Below are 15,852 nucleotides of genomic sequence, written 5' to 3' on the forward strand. Positions count from 1 at the left end.
TCTTGTTATAGAAGTCATCGAATGACAACTCCATTTAATGCCTCTGCAAAATTTTAAGGCTCAAGACACTTTTTGAACTTTCGACTGCAATGAGAGGTGGGGGACAAAGTTTTTCCAGCATTTACTTATTAGGCAACCGTAAACCCTAAAATTGATAGAAGATGAAATGAGTGAATGAAGTGGTCTACACCATTTATTGAGGTCCATATTTGTCAACAACCATTGAAGTTCTATTAAATAGGTGAGTGATTACAAGTTTTTTGTGTGCAAAAGAATACATTTTTGTGTTGCCCAAGAGGTTGTTGAAGTTATTTAATGTTTGGATTTATATTTGTCATCTTACTTCAACTTGACTTCTTCTTCCGCGTTGAATTATTTAACTGTATACCCATTTTCATTTAATGAGATAGCATAATGGTTTGTAATGTTAACTATGAAGTTATTGTTTCGAGAGTGGTCATTTAAAATAAAAATTCAAAATTAACGGTGCAGTAAGTGGTTATTTGCTCATTCGTATGTGGCTAGTTCTTATACTGGTTATGAGCATCTAAAGAAATGATTAAGATGATTATCAAGCATGTTATTAATTAGGCCAATAAGTAGTAATTATTCTTCTATTGAATTGTTTTAGAAGAAGAACGAACAACGACCACATAAATCATATTTGGATAATATTCAATTTCATGAATAACTTTCACAGGTGCAGTAAGTGGTTATTTGCTCATTCATATGTGGTTATTTATTATACGGGTTATGAGCATCTAAAGAAATGATTAAGATGATTATCAAGCATTTTATTAATTACAACAATAAGTAGTAATTATTCTTCTATTGAATTGTTTTAGGAGAAGTACGGACAATTACCATATAAATACATATTTGGATAATATTCAATTTCATGAATAACTTTCACAGGTGCAGTAAGTGGTTATTTGCTGATTCATAAGTGGCTAGTTCTTATACTGGTTATGAGCATCTAAAGAAATGATTAAGATGATTATCAAACATGTTATTAATTAGGCCAATAAGTAGTAATTATTCTTCTATTGAATTATTTTAGGACAAGTACGGACAATGACCATATAAATACATATTTGGATAATATTCTATTTCATGAATAACTTTCACAGGTGCATTAAGTGGCTATTTGCTCATTCATATGTGGTTATTTATTATTGTGGTAATGGATATCTACAAATTTTATTAAGTTAAGCATGTTATTAATTAGGCAAGTTAGTAATAATTATTCCTGTATTGAACTATTGTAGGAGAAGCATGGACATGGACCATACAAATACATCTTTTGATGATATAGAATTTCATGAAGAACATGACAATGTACAGCAAGAATTAAATGAAAACCATATTCAACCTAAGTCAATCCCTCCAACAGTTGGAATGGTGTTCGAAACTATTAATGAAGTCAAGTCATTTTATAGACAATATGCAATATCAAAGGGTTTTGGAATTCGAACAAGGACTTCAAGGAAGAACAACAAGAACGAATTATGTTACTTCATGATGGTGTGTTCTAGGGCTGGAAAATTTATGTCCCCCATTGACAATCAAATGATTGCACGTCCAACACTGGCTAATGATTGTGCAGCTCGAATGATTGTATCAAAAAGAGATGAGAAGTGGTACATTTCAGCATTTGATGATGTACATAGTCATGATCTTAGTCCAACAAAGTCAAGATTGTTCCGAGGCAATAAAAGGATGAATCTTAACATTAAAAGAACACTAGACTTCAATGATGAAGCAGGAGTGAGGATTAACAAGAGCTTCCGGTCCTTGGTTTGTGCTAGAAGCGGTTACGAGAACCTCGAGTTTGTCGAACACGATGTTAGAAATTATGTGGCCAAACAAAGAAGAGCATTAACAAAAGATGGTGATGCAAAGGCACTCTTAAACCATTTCTCTTCCATGAGACAATTAAATAAGGATTTCTTTTTCGACATTGATGTTGATGACGACAACCGTATATTGAATGTGTTTTGGGCCGATGCACGAAGTAGGGCAGCTTGTCAGTATTTTGGTGATGTCATATCTTTTGACACAACATACTTAACAAATAAGTACGATATGCCATTTGCTCCTTTCGTTGGTGTTAACCACCATGGGCAATCTATATTGTTGGGTTGTGGTTTGTTATGTTCAGAGGACACTGATTCATTTGTTTGGCTCTTTAATTCATGGCTTCGGTGCATGTCCAACATACCACCCCAAGGAATTGTTACGGATCAGTGCAAAGCAATGAAGAAAGCAATAGAAGTCGTGTTTCCTAACACTCGTCATAGGTGGTGCTTGTGGCATATAATGAAAAAAATACCTGAGAAGTTACAAGGTTATGCGGCTTACAAAGATATCAAGCGACAACTTAAGCAAGTTGTCTACAATTCTGATTCAGTTGATAGTTTTGTTTATGAATGGGAAAGGATGATAACAATTTTTTCACTACAAACGAATGAATGGCTTTCTTCACTTTATGAAGAACGACAGAGGTGGGTTCCTTGTTACTTGAGAAAGACTTTTTGGGCAGGCATGTCAACCACTCAAAGAAGCGAGAGCATGAATGCATTCTTTGATGGATATATTAACTCACAAACAACTCTTCAAGAATTTGTTAAACAATATGACAATGCACTACAACACAAGACAGAAAAAGAGAGCCTAGCTGACTTCACATCATTAAACACAACTCTTCCATGCGGGTCACAATCACTCATAGAGCGACAATTCCAAAAGCATTACACACATGCTAAGTTTGCAGAAATACAGTCTGAATTTAGAGGTAAAATTAATTGTTTCGTTGATGGTGTTGTGGTACAAGATAATTCATTGTTGTACAATGTCATGGAAGACTCCATTCATAACGAAATAAGGGAAGAGAGGGTATTCATGGTTACATATCAGCGAGACACAATGGATGTTAATTGCAGTTGTTTGCTTTTTGAGTTTAGGGGCATTATATGTAGACATTCTATATGTGTTTTGGCACAAGAGCGAGTAACAGAGCTTCCTGCTAAGTACATACTCACAAGATGGTGTAAAAATGTCCGCAGAAAGCACACGTATATTAGAGCATCATACGACAACAAGGAAAAGGATCCCCATATTGAACGGTATGATAACTTATGCAAGAATTTTGGAGATATTGCTGAGATTGCCTGTGAGTCAATACACTTGACACAATTATTGGTTGACAACCTTAGTTCCTTTGTCAACAAGCATGGATTACAAATTTCACCTTCACCATGCGTCAACAACAATAGCCACACACAAGAAGAACACCTACATGATAGTGAAATACGCCATGATGTTGACACAACTATATACAATGTTCAAATCCAAAGCCCAAAATCTGTGAAGCGAAAGGGTCGACCTAGGACAAGAAGGTTGAAATCCACAACGGAGAGAATAACAAGGAAGAAACCATCAGCAAAAGCTAGTACTCTAACATCCATTGGTATTGTTGTAAGTATTTATTTCATTATTTGTTACTGTTATAAATTGCAATAAATATTTGGTGTTATTAAAGTTCTCACACTAAAGAAATTTAAACTAACTTCATATTCACTACTGATACAGGAAACTATGATGGAGGTACCAAATACAACATTCAGCAACAACATTGATGTGACACTGAACACACATTACACAACACCCAACTCAATTGGACCGGTAAGATTCAATTGCTTTTTCATAGTTTAATGATTTCAAATTTACTACAACCTCCATATATTTTAATCTCATGCATTGGATGTTCTGTCATGTAGGCATCAACTGTGCAATCCTCTGGGTTCATGTCACTGTTGACATCATTACACAATGACATGCAAAACACGCAATCATCCACTAGTAATATTGACAATGTATTTGGATAACAAAGTTTACACTTACGATTAAGTTCCTGACATGTATGTTGAGGAAGATTTTTTGGTCATGTGAAAGTCTGAGATATTGTTAAAATGAATGTCATATTTATGCAGATTGTAGAAATATCTTATATTTATACTTTGCCAGTTATATCCATTGCAAGTCTTTTGTTTTTGTACAAATTGTCAGTGACAACCAACCACAAATTTTGAATTCAATAACCACATAATACAGCAAAAAACCAGAGTAGTTTAAATGACAAAAATATTATTCTGCATAACACCACTCCATTTAAACACGTCATTTGATGCCTCAGTCAACTTTTGATATCAAAGTAATTAAAATAAGGTTTATCAATTTATTGTTATACGAAATGTTTGTCACAACCAACCACATATGTTTTATGAAATAACCACTTACTGGAGGAAAAAATCAAGTGTTTCACAGGATTGACTGAAATCAATTTTATTTTTTATTTATCTCTGACGAAGCAGCAATTTTAGTTTTTATTTTTCTCTATGAAACACAAGGTTAATATAAACCCATAATTTAATATTAACTTTTAAGATGAATGTTCAATTTTTCCTCTAACTTTTAATTATTCATTTTTCATTTAAAAGTCAAATTATATGCAACCAAATAAAATTTTACCTTTTATAATAAATGCTAAGGTAATATAATTAAAATTAGAATGACTGAAACGAGTTATTTTAAGTACAAGCTTTGGTTTACATAATAGTAACTCATAAGTATAGAAGTTTTTACATAATAGTAACTCATAACTATAGAATTTTCATTTGCTCCTTTCTGAACTTCTAAGTTGCATACCAGCTTCCACCCCTCCATCCTAAGGCATACCTGTATATCAGCTAAAGTCAGAAGAACTCATAGCAAAAAGAAAATCAGAATGTTTAAAACCACTGATAGCAAAGTATCAAAGAAAATAAAAGTCAATATGAATGGCTTATGAAACAAGCAACAACAAATCAACAGAGTTGACATGTTCACGTCAAACATGTACGCCAACACCTACAATCGATCAACATGTCAAATGCATGACAGTATTTCCTTTCACAGATTAATACATTTTTAAGTGATTTTATCTGAGGCATCTTGTCCATATAACGAATAAACTTGACATCATACTGGAACAATATTCCAAATTCAAAAGCAGATCCACTAGAAGAATGATTTCAGTTTGAGAAAACAAAACCCAAACATAAGAAATGGAATGACACCTCCCCCCTCCCCTCCCTGTTTTCCTCCCACTGTTAAGCCTCACTCCTGCTCACCTAAATCGGAAATAGCCATCAAGTATGAACTCATTTTGGCACATACAAGAAAATTAAAGTGACAGATATTGTACCTGAAAAGACAATATCCAATCTTCAACGACATCTTTTATACTAATTATCTAAACTCACTGATATAATCTATTTGAAAACCCATCCGCCCAACCAAGTAAAAGAAAATAATTAGAAAGAGAAACAAATGCAATCCCTTTCTTAAACATATGTTCTTGTACTACTGACTTCATCTGAAACCATGGATAGATGTGAGTGCTTAACCATGAAACGCACCTACCTAAAGAAGAAGGACATAAAAGAACACGTATCAACAATAGCATGTAAAACTGACATACAAGGCTGATAAGCGATACTATTGCAGGAATGACATAACCACTAAATACTTCAAATTATTTAAACAATGAATCCTTACCCTTTATTTGATTAGTGCCTCGCATTTTTCCTATCTAACCTTGTCCAAGGGGTTTTCAAAGCTAAACTTTTCACACGCTTCCTAGGTTGAGCTTTTAAACGCGTGTACATGTTAGATTTTTCAATATCCATGTCTTCATCACCTAAAACATCACCACTCTCTTCATGGACACTTTTTCCACCAGCATCAGGTGTAATGTCAAAAACCTTTTCAAAATTCGACTTCTCAACATCATCACCTTCCATTTGTAATTCTTTCTTAGAATTTGACTTCCCAACAGATGAAAGAAATACCTCATAATCTTCCTCTGAATTAGTGGTCCCAAAACCATCAACTACCATGTCATAATCTTTATTTGAATAACAGTTCCCAACATCAGCAGACTGTTGCCTCTTTTGTGCAGCAAACATTTGAAGCTTCTCTACTAATTTCTCAAGCTCGACAATGGATGCCTCTTGGTCACCAATGATAGCACGCAGAGCTTCATTTTCAGCAACAATATCAGCTAAAGATTTCCTTCCGTAGTTCTGCTTCACTCAAGCATTATGATGACCATCTAAGGCTTCTTTAACAATTTCAGTTGCCATCTCTTCGTTGGTTACATATACCTCAGTAATCATCTATAAAAAAAAGGAAACAAATCATATTAAAGAAATACAAATTACATAACAAGTAATTACTAGAAGCTATTTACAACTCACTTCATTACACAAAAAGGCTTTTTGAACTTCTGCTTCACCAACCTTAACATGAATCCAATGAAGAATTCTAGGTAAACAACTTTTTCTTTTAGCCAACTTCTTCTGACCAAATAAAACATGTTCCATTGCCCACATCTGTTACATACAAAATTCAATTTCCATTAACTAACAATTATAAATTGTAACACAAAAAATTTACTTACAACAACCAAAATATACCTGTAATGCAAATACACAACCAACCACATGAAAGTGTGATCTTTTTTGTCTCTTCCTTACACACAATGCAGCATCACACAAACTAGAAACCAAATACTCATAAATAACACCCCCCCAGTTATACTTTCCCATACATGAAAAATCATCTAATAATTCAAATAAACCAAAATGAACTTTTCCACCTCTATTTGGAAACAAAAACTCAGTCAACCCTAGCAACAAATACAATCTACAAACATCAGCCACTTCATCCCCTTTTATATGCTTTTGAAGCTCTTCATAAACATGATGTATAGTTACATCATTTGTATCAAACAATCTTCTACTATAACAATCAACTTCCTCTTTAAACAACTTAAACATGTCTCCATTAACCCTAACACCTAAACCTAAGCAAATGTCTAACTTGGTGAATGGAATAAAGACAGACCTAACTTCAAACCCACCCCTCCTCTCTGACCATCTACTACACAATTCTATAAGTAGTGTCCTACTCATTTTGGCTTCCACATTAATGGACAGTAGCCATCCAAAAGGAGTTTTTTGTATAAATGTCTTCTGCACATCCGTTAATAATGTATTCACATGTGCCAAGTATTTTGTCCTGCATGAATGTCGTGCATAAACCTATATATCAAAGTAAACAATTCAACAAGTGAAATACACCACTTCAGGAAATCAATTTTAAACACAAAAAATCATCATGTGCATTCAAACCTGTTCTTCCATAATGATTGTTCCAACTATCTCTATGCTTTGACTGCATGTCCATAAAATAAAAAACTTAGACTTCTAGCCATAAAATATTTAACTGGAAGACATATATAGACACATCTCTCACAACAAAATCACATTCATAAACCTTACATAATAAGTATATTTTCAACCTACTCAATTTCATCTGCCACTCATATACCAAAAAGACATCCAACTTATAAGAACCATGGTGGTTGTGCATAGAAAATACATCCAACATTATTAAAATTAATTAAATAAATTTCACATTATTACAAAGCGTTTTTTTATATTACACATATACATATTTTAAAGCATTATGAAACAATAAATTTCATTTGTTTATATTAAATGAGATAAACTTGATTACAACAAATTTTATACAAATAATTACAAACGCATGGCCAATGCATAATTACAAATTTCAATTAATGGAAATAATTCCCATATTCTTTTTCTACATAGCAAAAAGTCCAAGCCTGCACATTCTATCTAACCAGGCTCAATAATTATGATAGTTACTACCTTGAAAAAAAGGATGGAAAAGAGATATGCTATGTCTGTGATAAGGCATGCCTAAATTTTCTAAGTGCCTGACTCATCAATTCATGTGAGCATCACCCATTTCACCATCAACATCACCTTTAGGAACAAGTGCAGCCACCTATCATGAAGAGAATGCAAAAAGTTAGTTGCCAGTGGACGTGCATTTAAACTAATTGAAGAAGATGTTGATGACATTGTATAAACCATACACAAGAAAAAACAAAACAAAAGGGAGAAATGCATACAATGTTCAAAGAGGAACACTAAAATTGCTTTCATTGTTACCATCTGAAAACCAAACTAAACAGGTCTACAAATAAGGGTTTTCAGTTGATAAAATCCAAAAAGTCAAAGTTATTTTACTCAAAAGCTTCTAAATATTGGATGATTCAATGTGAGAAATACTCAAGCACTACGAAAATTCACTCTCAACAGCTACCTATTCAGGGGAGAAACCAAATGTAAATATTCCACTTCAATCAACTCCCTCGTTGGTTACAATCCTTAATAGGTATCCTTTTTCATACATTGACAACCACCTCTAATAAAATGCATCCCTCCGAAAACCAGCATTGCATTTCGCACGCATCAGGCACGACACAAGTTACAAATCAAGCAAACCAGATTTGTCATAAATCAATATTAGTTTACAATACAGGACAATCAAATTTGTCAAACAGGAAACTAACCAAAATAATATGCCAAATTACACATTTAAACACAATTTTCAAATTAGACAGAGATAACTCCCCAAACCGTCTTCTCTCAGTGCTTGTCAAGGATTGAGAATTTAGTGTTCTCCCTACCGCAACTCTCCCTCAGACCACCTTGCCCCCTTTAGTCTAGGGTTCACCAAAATGAAGCAAATACAAATGGAAAAATACAAAAATCATGACAAAAGAAGAAACAAAGAAGAACCATACACCATCCGATTAAGTGGCACCCATGGAGTCTCGTCTTCTCTATCAACCGAACCCTACCACAGCACGCTCTTCCACTTCTCCGCTTCTCTATCACCCCCAACCCTAGCAAAGCACGAAGAGCTCTTCCAAAATGTGAAATTAGACAAACTGCAAAACTGAGTACAGAGAACACCATAAATAAAACGCAACGTTTCATTTAGAGGGGTAAATGACAATATTACCCTTCTGTACATTCACCAAATTTGGGCCCCATCCCGTGTCATTTGAATGTCAAATACTTTGGCCGTGTCAAAGTATTCTTTTTCTTATTAATATATATTAATCTCTTCCTTCAGCAACAAAATGATCATCATTTGGCGACCCAAATCATGATGGTTCATGATATTGAAACACTCTTCAATTACCTGATTAAGCATCCACTTGAAGCCCATAACTCTTCAACAAGGTCTCAAACCATCCACTAACATTGATATTTGCATTGTCAGTATGCAAAAAAATCTGATAGGTTGTGAGTAGTGCAAGTAGGGTGCTTTCCATTCTTCTACACTAGAAATATGACATGAGTGTTGATGACTCTCTTTTCCAATAACTTGGTATTTACACAAACTCTTATTGGTTTCTCTAAATTAACTGAACAAATGTATAGTCCACATGTTGCAGCCATGACTAAAAGTACCAACCTCAATGTTGATGGAAAATTCTTAGTATGTCCATGGAATCCTTAAAAATGAAGTAGTCACCACATGTCACAATGAAATTGTAAGCTAATGTGATTAAGATTCAAGACAAAGAAAAAAAAAATGATGATAGCAATGATTGATACTGCCTAGTTTTCTCACCTTCTCCAGGACAAATAATTGTTGAATCATGTTTGGAATAAAGACAACAACAAATATCCCTCTTCTTGAGCTGACAAAAGTTAATTCGAGAGCTGAGCAGTGGCGAAGAGCGAAATCTAGAGCGGAGAAGAACGGAAGTGAATCCGGGCCGAGCAAACACGCTGTATTTCGAACCCTAGCTGAGGCGCCACAAGGAGGTGCTCGCGGCGGCTACTACGGAGAAGGAATGGCCAGCGACTGTCGCGCGGCGGTTTTGTCGACGCTGATGGTGGACGAGGCGTGGCATCTCTCGACGCTGAAGACCTGGTTCACGAGGGTTTGGCAGTGGTGGAGCACGCAGTAGTGGCCCGTCGATGCAGGCAACGGTGGGATCTCCGGAAATGACAGCTTAGAGTTTAAGTGTTGCGTTGAGCGCGAGAGAGAAAGGGATGGAGGAGCAAGCTATTCTGAGCAGGCGCACAGTGGCCGTGACGAGGCTCGCCGGAATCTTCGCCAGCGTTTGAGCGCAATGAGGGGTAAAGGAGGAAGCCTGATGCGTTTGTTGTATGGAGTAGAAGAGACCGAGTGTTCTGTTCTGTGTTGGCTTTTGTGTGTAATGATTGTGGAGAAGAAGGAATAGCCTGAAATTGGGAGAGAAGAAACAATCAATTTTTTGGAGGAACGGTTGAAAAAAATGAAAATTAGCTTTTAGATAATTCACCAGGTTCATCTAAATCATGTTAAGTTGTATCAGGTTTTTATAATTTCTGCAAAATAACTCTTATTAAATATTTTTTTTTATCGAAATATCATTCTCCGGAATATGATATGATATGCACTTGTCTGGGGAAAGATTTAGAATATTATCACCTTAAAAATATAAATTTTGTGATCAGCAATTTTAAGTGTGTTATTGGTGAGATTGTTGCAGTTGATTTTCTGACAGATAATTATATATACATGTGCATCTTCACTTATGCTGTAACTACGTTTTTATAGCATGAGTATTCCTATGTAATCTTGAATACACCTGTCGCTATCATTATATATCTTTATTTTCGTGTGAAAAAAAATTGTTTTTCTGGTGTAACATAACATGTGTTCATTGATATCTCATCATTCATATATATGTGTTTGTGTATGCATTTGAATGAAGATTTTTAACGTGAAAAGACTTATTTATTTTACTGACAGGACATGTTGAGGCTCAATGAACCACACAAGAACATCATCGTCTATTCTTCTGTCACAACTGTCACGATCCCGCCACTTTACCACAATTCTCACACTCCATCTCCTTCATTCAATGATTCCACTTGGTTTCAAAGTGAGCATAGAAAAAAAAAAGATTCATTTGGTTTGAGTCTCTTTCACTTTTACACCCCTCACCGTCTTCTAGTTCCATGTAACACCACGTCGCAAGAAAACAAAACCAATAAGGGAGGTGGTGAGGAAAATATGGAGCACTTTGTTGTGGTGGTCCTCAGTTCTCTCTCTCTAACACTTTCCTCCTTTATATAATTCCTTTGCCATCACCCTATTGCAGCCATTCTTCCATATGGAGGGGTTGGAGCCAAAGGTGGTGGTGAGGGGTGAGAGGTTGAAGAGGGATATGGTAGATTGTGGTGATAACCAAAAAGGGTACGTGGAGCTTCGGCAGGAGAAGAAGAAGAAGAAGAAAGGCGAGGAAGGGAAGAAAGGGTGTGTTGATGGTGGCATGCTGTGTTGTCAAGCGGAGAAGTGCAACGCGGATCTGCATGAGGCCAAGCAATACCACAGGAGGCACAAGGTGTGTGAGTGTCATGCCAAGGCTCAGGTTGTGCTTGTTCATGGCACCAAACAACGGTTCTGTCAGCAATGTAGCAGGTTTGGGGAGGTTCGACTTTTGTGTTTTTAACCTTTTCTCTCTTTCTAAAAAGTCTAATCACGTCAATCAGAACGTTGAGAGAACGTTGGATCCACGTTTTTTTAACCTCTTACAAACACCTATTAAGTTTGATTTTCCTGTTTTATGGAGGCTTTTTGTTCTTGCTAGGTTCTTTTGATGAAAAGAAAAGACAAAACTTACAGCTTATATGAGTTTACATCAAATACTTTAATTAGTATTAAGATGAAATTATATATCTCTGGTAAGAGAATACCAAAATAACCGGAAAACTGGATCTGAATTTTGTTTTAGAAGGAGCCATCTTGAAATTCAAGGTGCATGAACTGTGTCCACCTTTTAGAGTTGGATAGTTTGGAGATATTGGAAGCAAATCGAGTTTGAGTTGAATTGGTCGTTTTAATGATTTTTGTAGTTGTATGTGTTGAACTCAAATGATGATCTAAAATGATATAGTCTCACTGGAATCAAAGACTTATGTGTTTGGTGTTAGAGGACTTTTCCCTTTCTATTATGTTGAATTTAATGTAACTTCAGTTATCAAGATATAGACTGATTCTGTCATGTTGAAATTGTAATCAAACTCGTCTTACTCTGTGAAGTGATTGTTTGATGTCTTCTGAAAGACAAGCTTTTGCATGAGCCTACTGAGATGTTTTACTTTATGGAATCATGAAGTTCAGAAAGGATAATAATTTGGATATGTTAATATGCAAAGTCAAGGATACTGAAGTTTATATTTGGCATATGTGAATCTGTACGGTGTGTTTGGAGCAATAACAGTCTTCTTTTTCCTCTTCTGAGGTAAAAAAAGAAGACAATTCTGCTACCAGAATTTCGCTATAATCTTATTTGTTCTTTCTCCCTATTTGGCATGTCAAAATTGGCTAGCAAGATCATGTTGATGTTGTGTTTATGTATCTGATCTGAAATAAGAAACTGTTATGCAGATTCCACGAGTTGTCAGAATTTGATGATGCAAAAAGAAGTTGCCGCAGGCGTTTGGCTGTACACAATGAACGGAGGAGAAAGAACTCTTGTGATCAATCTCAAGCAGAAGGGTCAAGCCACCACAAAGGGTCAGAGGTCCCTCAAATGAAGGACATTGCTTGTGGTCAGGCTAATGATAGGGGAAGAACTCATATAACGATACAAGAAAATTCTGCTTACAAAAAGTTTCAAATAAGATAAGATCTGCTTTTGTCCTTAAGTTGCTCTCTCTCTTCTGTCATCTTGGTGATGGATTGGTGAAACAGTTTCTGTGTCACATTCACGCTGAAGATTGCATTTAGATAAATAACTTCAAAAATAAAACTAACATAATGGTGTTGCAGTAAATTATGCACTTCTTCCCATTATGTTCAACCATTATGCTTGACATATCTTAACATAATACTCTATGTTTTGTGCTACATGCCTTGCATTATGTGCTAAGCAGCGAAATTTTTTATTTGGTTATATTACAAATTACAATCACTGATACTACTAACATTGGTTCTTTTGGTTAGAGAAAATAAAGGTACATAACATGTTTTGTCACCTAAATATAGCTTTGGCCTACACTAGGTCAAGTTGGCTATGAGAATCCCTTTTGTCAATTTGCTATGGGATAAGATATGTGCCGAACGCACAATGAGATCAATTGCTTTTGCATGCTGAAAGAACAAAGGAAAAAGATGGCCATACTATAGAATAATGCCCTTTTTATTTCCCCCTATTGATTGATTCCTTTTAGCCCAAAACTGTTGATACAAGCTAAAATAGAACTGTACAATCATTTTTGTTGTTGATTAAAATCAAACTATTTTTTATTCTAGGAGAGAGAGTTTCATATAAAGTTAAAGCATTTTCTTTTCCTTAACAGAATGAGCTTAGTGAAGGAGAATTCCATGTGCAGTCTCCAACTTTGAGAATCCAATCCAGGGAAATAACCTAAGTGCAGATAACATTCGATTTATTGTGGGTGAAAAAGTGACTTCAATCAAATGATAATTGGTACATAAATAGTATCACTATTATGAAAATGATGTTTCAAAATTGACGTAACCCCAAATGGCTGAAACTTGTAGCAACTGAATTTCTCCTATCTCATTGTATTGATTACTTTTTCAAATTAGGGAAGAAATTCACATGGTGTTGGTCATGAAAATTTGAACCCCAAAACTTCCATTCCAACACCACCACCAGAGTCCCCATTGTTATGTTGAATTATATTATATATATAAGAATATTTATACTATATATACTATTTATAATTTAATATTAATTTTAGCAATATTAGTATTACATACACTAATTTTTGTAAATAATACCGTGTAATGGATGTTAAGGTAGAAACAATTAATATAATATCATAAATACTTTTTATAGTAATATATTAATTATAATAACAATCTATGGTAATATAGTATTATATTATTACTGCTATTGTTATTAAAATAAATATTATTACTAATAATAATTGTATTGTTATAAGAATAATAATATTGTTTATATTAATTTTATTATTATAATTATTATAGCTAACATATAATTAGTTTTTGGGTTAAATATGTTTTTAGTCCTTAAACTAATGGTTGTTTCTGGTTTTAGTCCCTCTTTTAAAATAAGGTACAATTTGGTCCTCATTCTTTTCGAAACTTTGATTTTAGTCCTCTAAAACTAATACCGTTAAAAATTAGCTAACGTGACTAACGGTAGACTGACACACGATTTTTTTTTCAAGTGTTTCTCACCTTTTCTCCCCTTCTCTCTCTTCCTTCCATCTTCCACCCAACTTCATCTTTCACAGCATCCCTGGTCACATCTCTAACGTAACCAACTTTCTTTCTCATGGAAATGGCAATCCCTTTCTTTGTCTTCTCCATCACCAAAGCAATTTATTCCCCAATATCATGACACTTAACTTCACAACTCTTCCCTCTCGCAACCTCCACGCATATCCCAACCTCTTCCTCCAACAACTTGCAGTTGTAAAACTGCTCCGCCACCATCGGCCATCCCAGAATAGGCATCGCCTGACTCAGTGATTCCAGCACCGAGTTCCACACGCAGTGACTCAGAAACACCGAAACCGCAGAATGCCACAAAATCTCCAACTGGGGCGCCCAATCGCGAACCACCAAACCCTTCCCCGATTCTTGAACCCTCTCGACAAAACCCTCCAGCAACCATTCATCTTCTCTGAACTCCGAATTTATGCCGAACCCGATTGGTGGTCTCACAACCCAGATGAAACTCTTTCCACAACCCGATTGCTTGATACATGCATGTACCATTATTAAGCAAATGTTGGCCAGAGCTTATTTTTTCTGCATGATAATGGTGCTTACTTAAGCTGCAGAGTTTTAAAATTGTTCCAAATGGAAAGGATAATACAATAAAAATGGTGCTTACAATGGGTCTTTAAATCTCGCAATATCTAAATATTCCCTCCTATCTCTGCAAGTTTAAAGCATATCAGCTTTATAAAAATATTATATGTCAGTAGCTGTTTGGCCCATCATATTTTGTAAATTCTTTCATAATATAAATCCTTTATTACATTGTTTTTGTACTCAGTAGCTTGAGTTCATGAACACTTTCTTCTAGCCAGTAAAATTTTGGAGGTTATAATTAAGAAAATTAGTTCTCTATGTCCTAATATCTAGAAATGAAGATACAATATTCTGGGTGGAAGATGGAAGGAAGAGAGAGAGAGGGAGAAATGGTGAGAAACACTTGAAAAAAAAAATAGTGTGTCAGTCTACCGTTAGCCACGTCAGTTAATTTTTAACGGTGTTAGTTTTAGAGGACTAAAGCCAAAGTTTCGAAAAAAATGAAGACCAAATTGTACCTTATTTTAAAAAAGAGACTAAAACCAGAAACGACCAATAATTTAGAGACTAAAAACATATTTAACCTTAGTTTTTTAATTTAATTACTAAGATGAGGCTTTCCTACCAAGACTAGAAGCCAACCACTAGACCCTAACCAACTTTTGCCACACCATCTGCACTGTTTACCAGTTAAAAAAGCATTATAATTATATAAAACAAGGTGCTGGCATGTGTAATCCTCCATCAACATGGCATGGTGTAATCTCCACCGATAGTAAAACTGAATTTCATTCAATGAAAATCAGTTATATACTATGTCGTTTACTTGACATGGATATAAAAAGTGTTGTAGTACATATGGATCAAAATAAACCAGCAAAAGAACAATGATGTGTTCAGAAACAGTATGACGATGGAACGTGTAATGTGAAATATTTCCTTTTATTTGTATTTGATTTTATTTTAATTCTAATATTTCTTTAAATTGAAATAATTTCCTTCATCTCTAAATTAAAATCAAATTTAACTTTTATATACATCTACAATTTTATAAACATCTACGGTGATATCACAAGTTAAAATAAATATGTTTAAAATTTAAATAAAATT

The 15,852-nt window shown here is 34.7% G+C and overlaps 3 protein-coding genes across 10 annotated transcripts; 2 read left to right on the plus strand and 1 right to left on the minus strand.

Moving 5' to 3' along the window:
* Positions 1-1,275: 1,275 nt before the first annotated feature.
* Positions 1,276-4,091, plus strand: LOC108332824 (protein FAR1-RELATED SEQUENCE 6-like). The gene is made up of 4 exons (XM_017568126.2): positions 1,276-3,477; positions 3,592-3,684; positions 3,780-3,875; positions 3,993-4,091. The coding sequence occupies exons 1-4, from the start codon at positions 1,276-1,278 to the stop codon at positions 4,089-4,091; spliced, it is 2,490 nt and encodes an 829-aa protein (XP_017423615.2).
* A 464-nt stretch (positions 4,092-4,555) lies between these two features.
* On the minus strand, positions 4,556-10,310 carry LOC108332825 (uncharacterized). 8 transcript variants are annotated; one of them, XM_052870908.1, is made up of 9 exons: positions 9,562-10,308; positions 9,403-9,442; positions 8,723-9,268; positions 7,779-7,917; positions 7,236-7,278; positions 6,519-7,145; positions 6,300-6,434; positions 5,599-6,218; positions 4,556-4,737 (listed from the first exon to the last, which is right to left on the minus strand). In XM_052870908.1, exons 5-8 carry the CDS (start codon positions 7,245-7,247, stop codon positions 6,135-6,137), a joined length of 858 nt encoding a protein of 285 aa, XP_052726868.1. In that variant the 5' UTR covers positions 7,248-7,278; positions 7,779-7,917; positions 8,723-9,268; positions 9,403-9,442; positions 9,562-10,308; the 3' UTR covers positions 4,556-4,737; positions 5,599-6,134. The 8 variants fall into 8 exon arrangements, with proteins under 8 accessions (XP_052726868.1, XP_052726870.1, XP_052726867.1 ...); XM_052870910.1 differs by lacking the exon at positions 9,403-9,442 and having other exon boundaries at positions 8,723-8,877; XM_052870907.1 differs by having other exon boundaries at positions 8,723-8,877; positions 9,127-10,308.
* Positions 10,311-10,717: 407 nt separating this feature from the next.
* On the plus strand, positions 10,718-12,883 carry LOC108333467 (squamosa promoter-binding-like protein 3). The gene is made up of 2 exons (XM_017568921.2): positions 10,718-11,406; positions 12,376-12,883. The coding sequence occupies exons 1-2, from the start codon at positions 11,099-11,101 to the stop codon at positions 12,614-12,616; spliced, it is 549 nt and encodes a 182-aa protein (XP_017424410.1). The 5' UTR covers positions 10,718-11,098; the 3' UTR covers positions 12,617-12,883.
* The last annotated feature ends 2,969 nt before the right edge of the window (positions 12,884-15,852 follow it).

The sequence above is a fragment of the Vigna angularis genome, chromosome 11 (genome assembly GCF_016808095.1).
Source record: "Vigna angularis cultivar LongXiaoDou No.4 chromosome 11, ASM1680809v1, whole genome shotgun sequence".
Taxonomy (NCBI): domain Eukaryota; kingdom Viridiplantae; phylum Streptophyta; class Magnoliopsida; order Fabales; family Fabaceae; genus Vigna; species Vigna angularis.

What these genes read in the sequence shown, in the direction of transcription:
- LOC108332824 (XM_017568126.2), top strand. Translation starts at nt 1,276, where the DNA reads ATGGACATGGACCATACAAATACATCTTTTGATGATATAGAATTTCAT. An exon ending in TAACATCCATTGGTATTGTT is followed by an intron (nt 3,478 to 3,591) that starts GTAAGTATTTAT and finishes CTACTGATACAG; the next exon opens with GAAACTATGATGGAGGTACC. An exon ending in CCACTAGTAATATTGACAAT is followed by an intron (nt 3,876 to 3,992) that starts GTATTTGGATAA and finishes ATATTTATGCAG; the next exon opens with ATTGTAGAAATATCTTATAT.
- LOC108332825 (XM_052870910.1), bottom strand. An exon ending in GTTGTGTATTTGCATTACAG is followed by an intron (nt 6,435 to 6,518) that starts GTATATTTTGGT and finishes TGTATGTAACAG; the next exon opens with ATGTGGGCAATGGAACATGT. An exon ending in AAGCCTTTTTGTGTAATGAA is followed by an intron (nt 6,219 to 6,299) that starts GTGAGTTGTAAA and finishes TTTTTTTTATAG; the next exon opens with ATGATTACTGAGGTATATGT.
- LOC108333467 (XM_017568921.2), top strand. Translation starts at nt 11,099, where the DNA reads ATGGAGGGGTTGGAGCCAAAGGTGGTGGTGAGGGGTGAGAGGTTGAAG. An exon ending in TTCTGTCAGCAATGTAGCAG is followed by an intron (nt 11,407 to 12,375) that starts GTTTGGGGAGGT and finishes ACTGTTATGCAG; the next exon opens with ATTCCACGAGTTGTCAGAAT.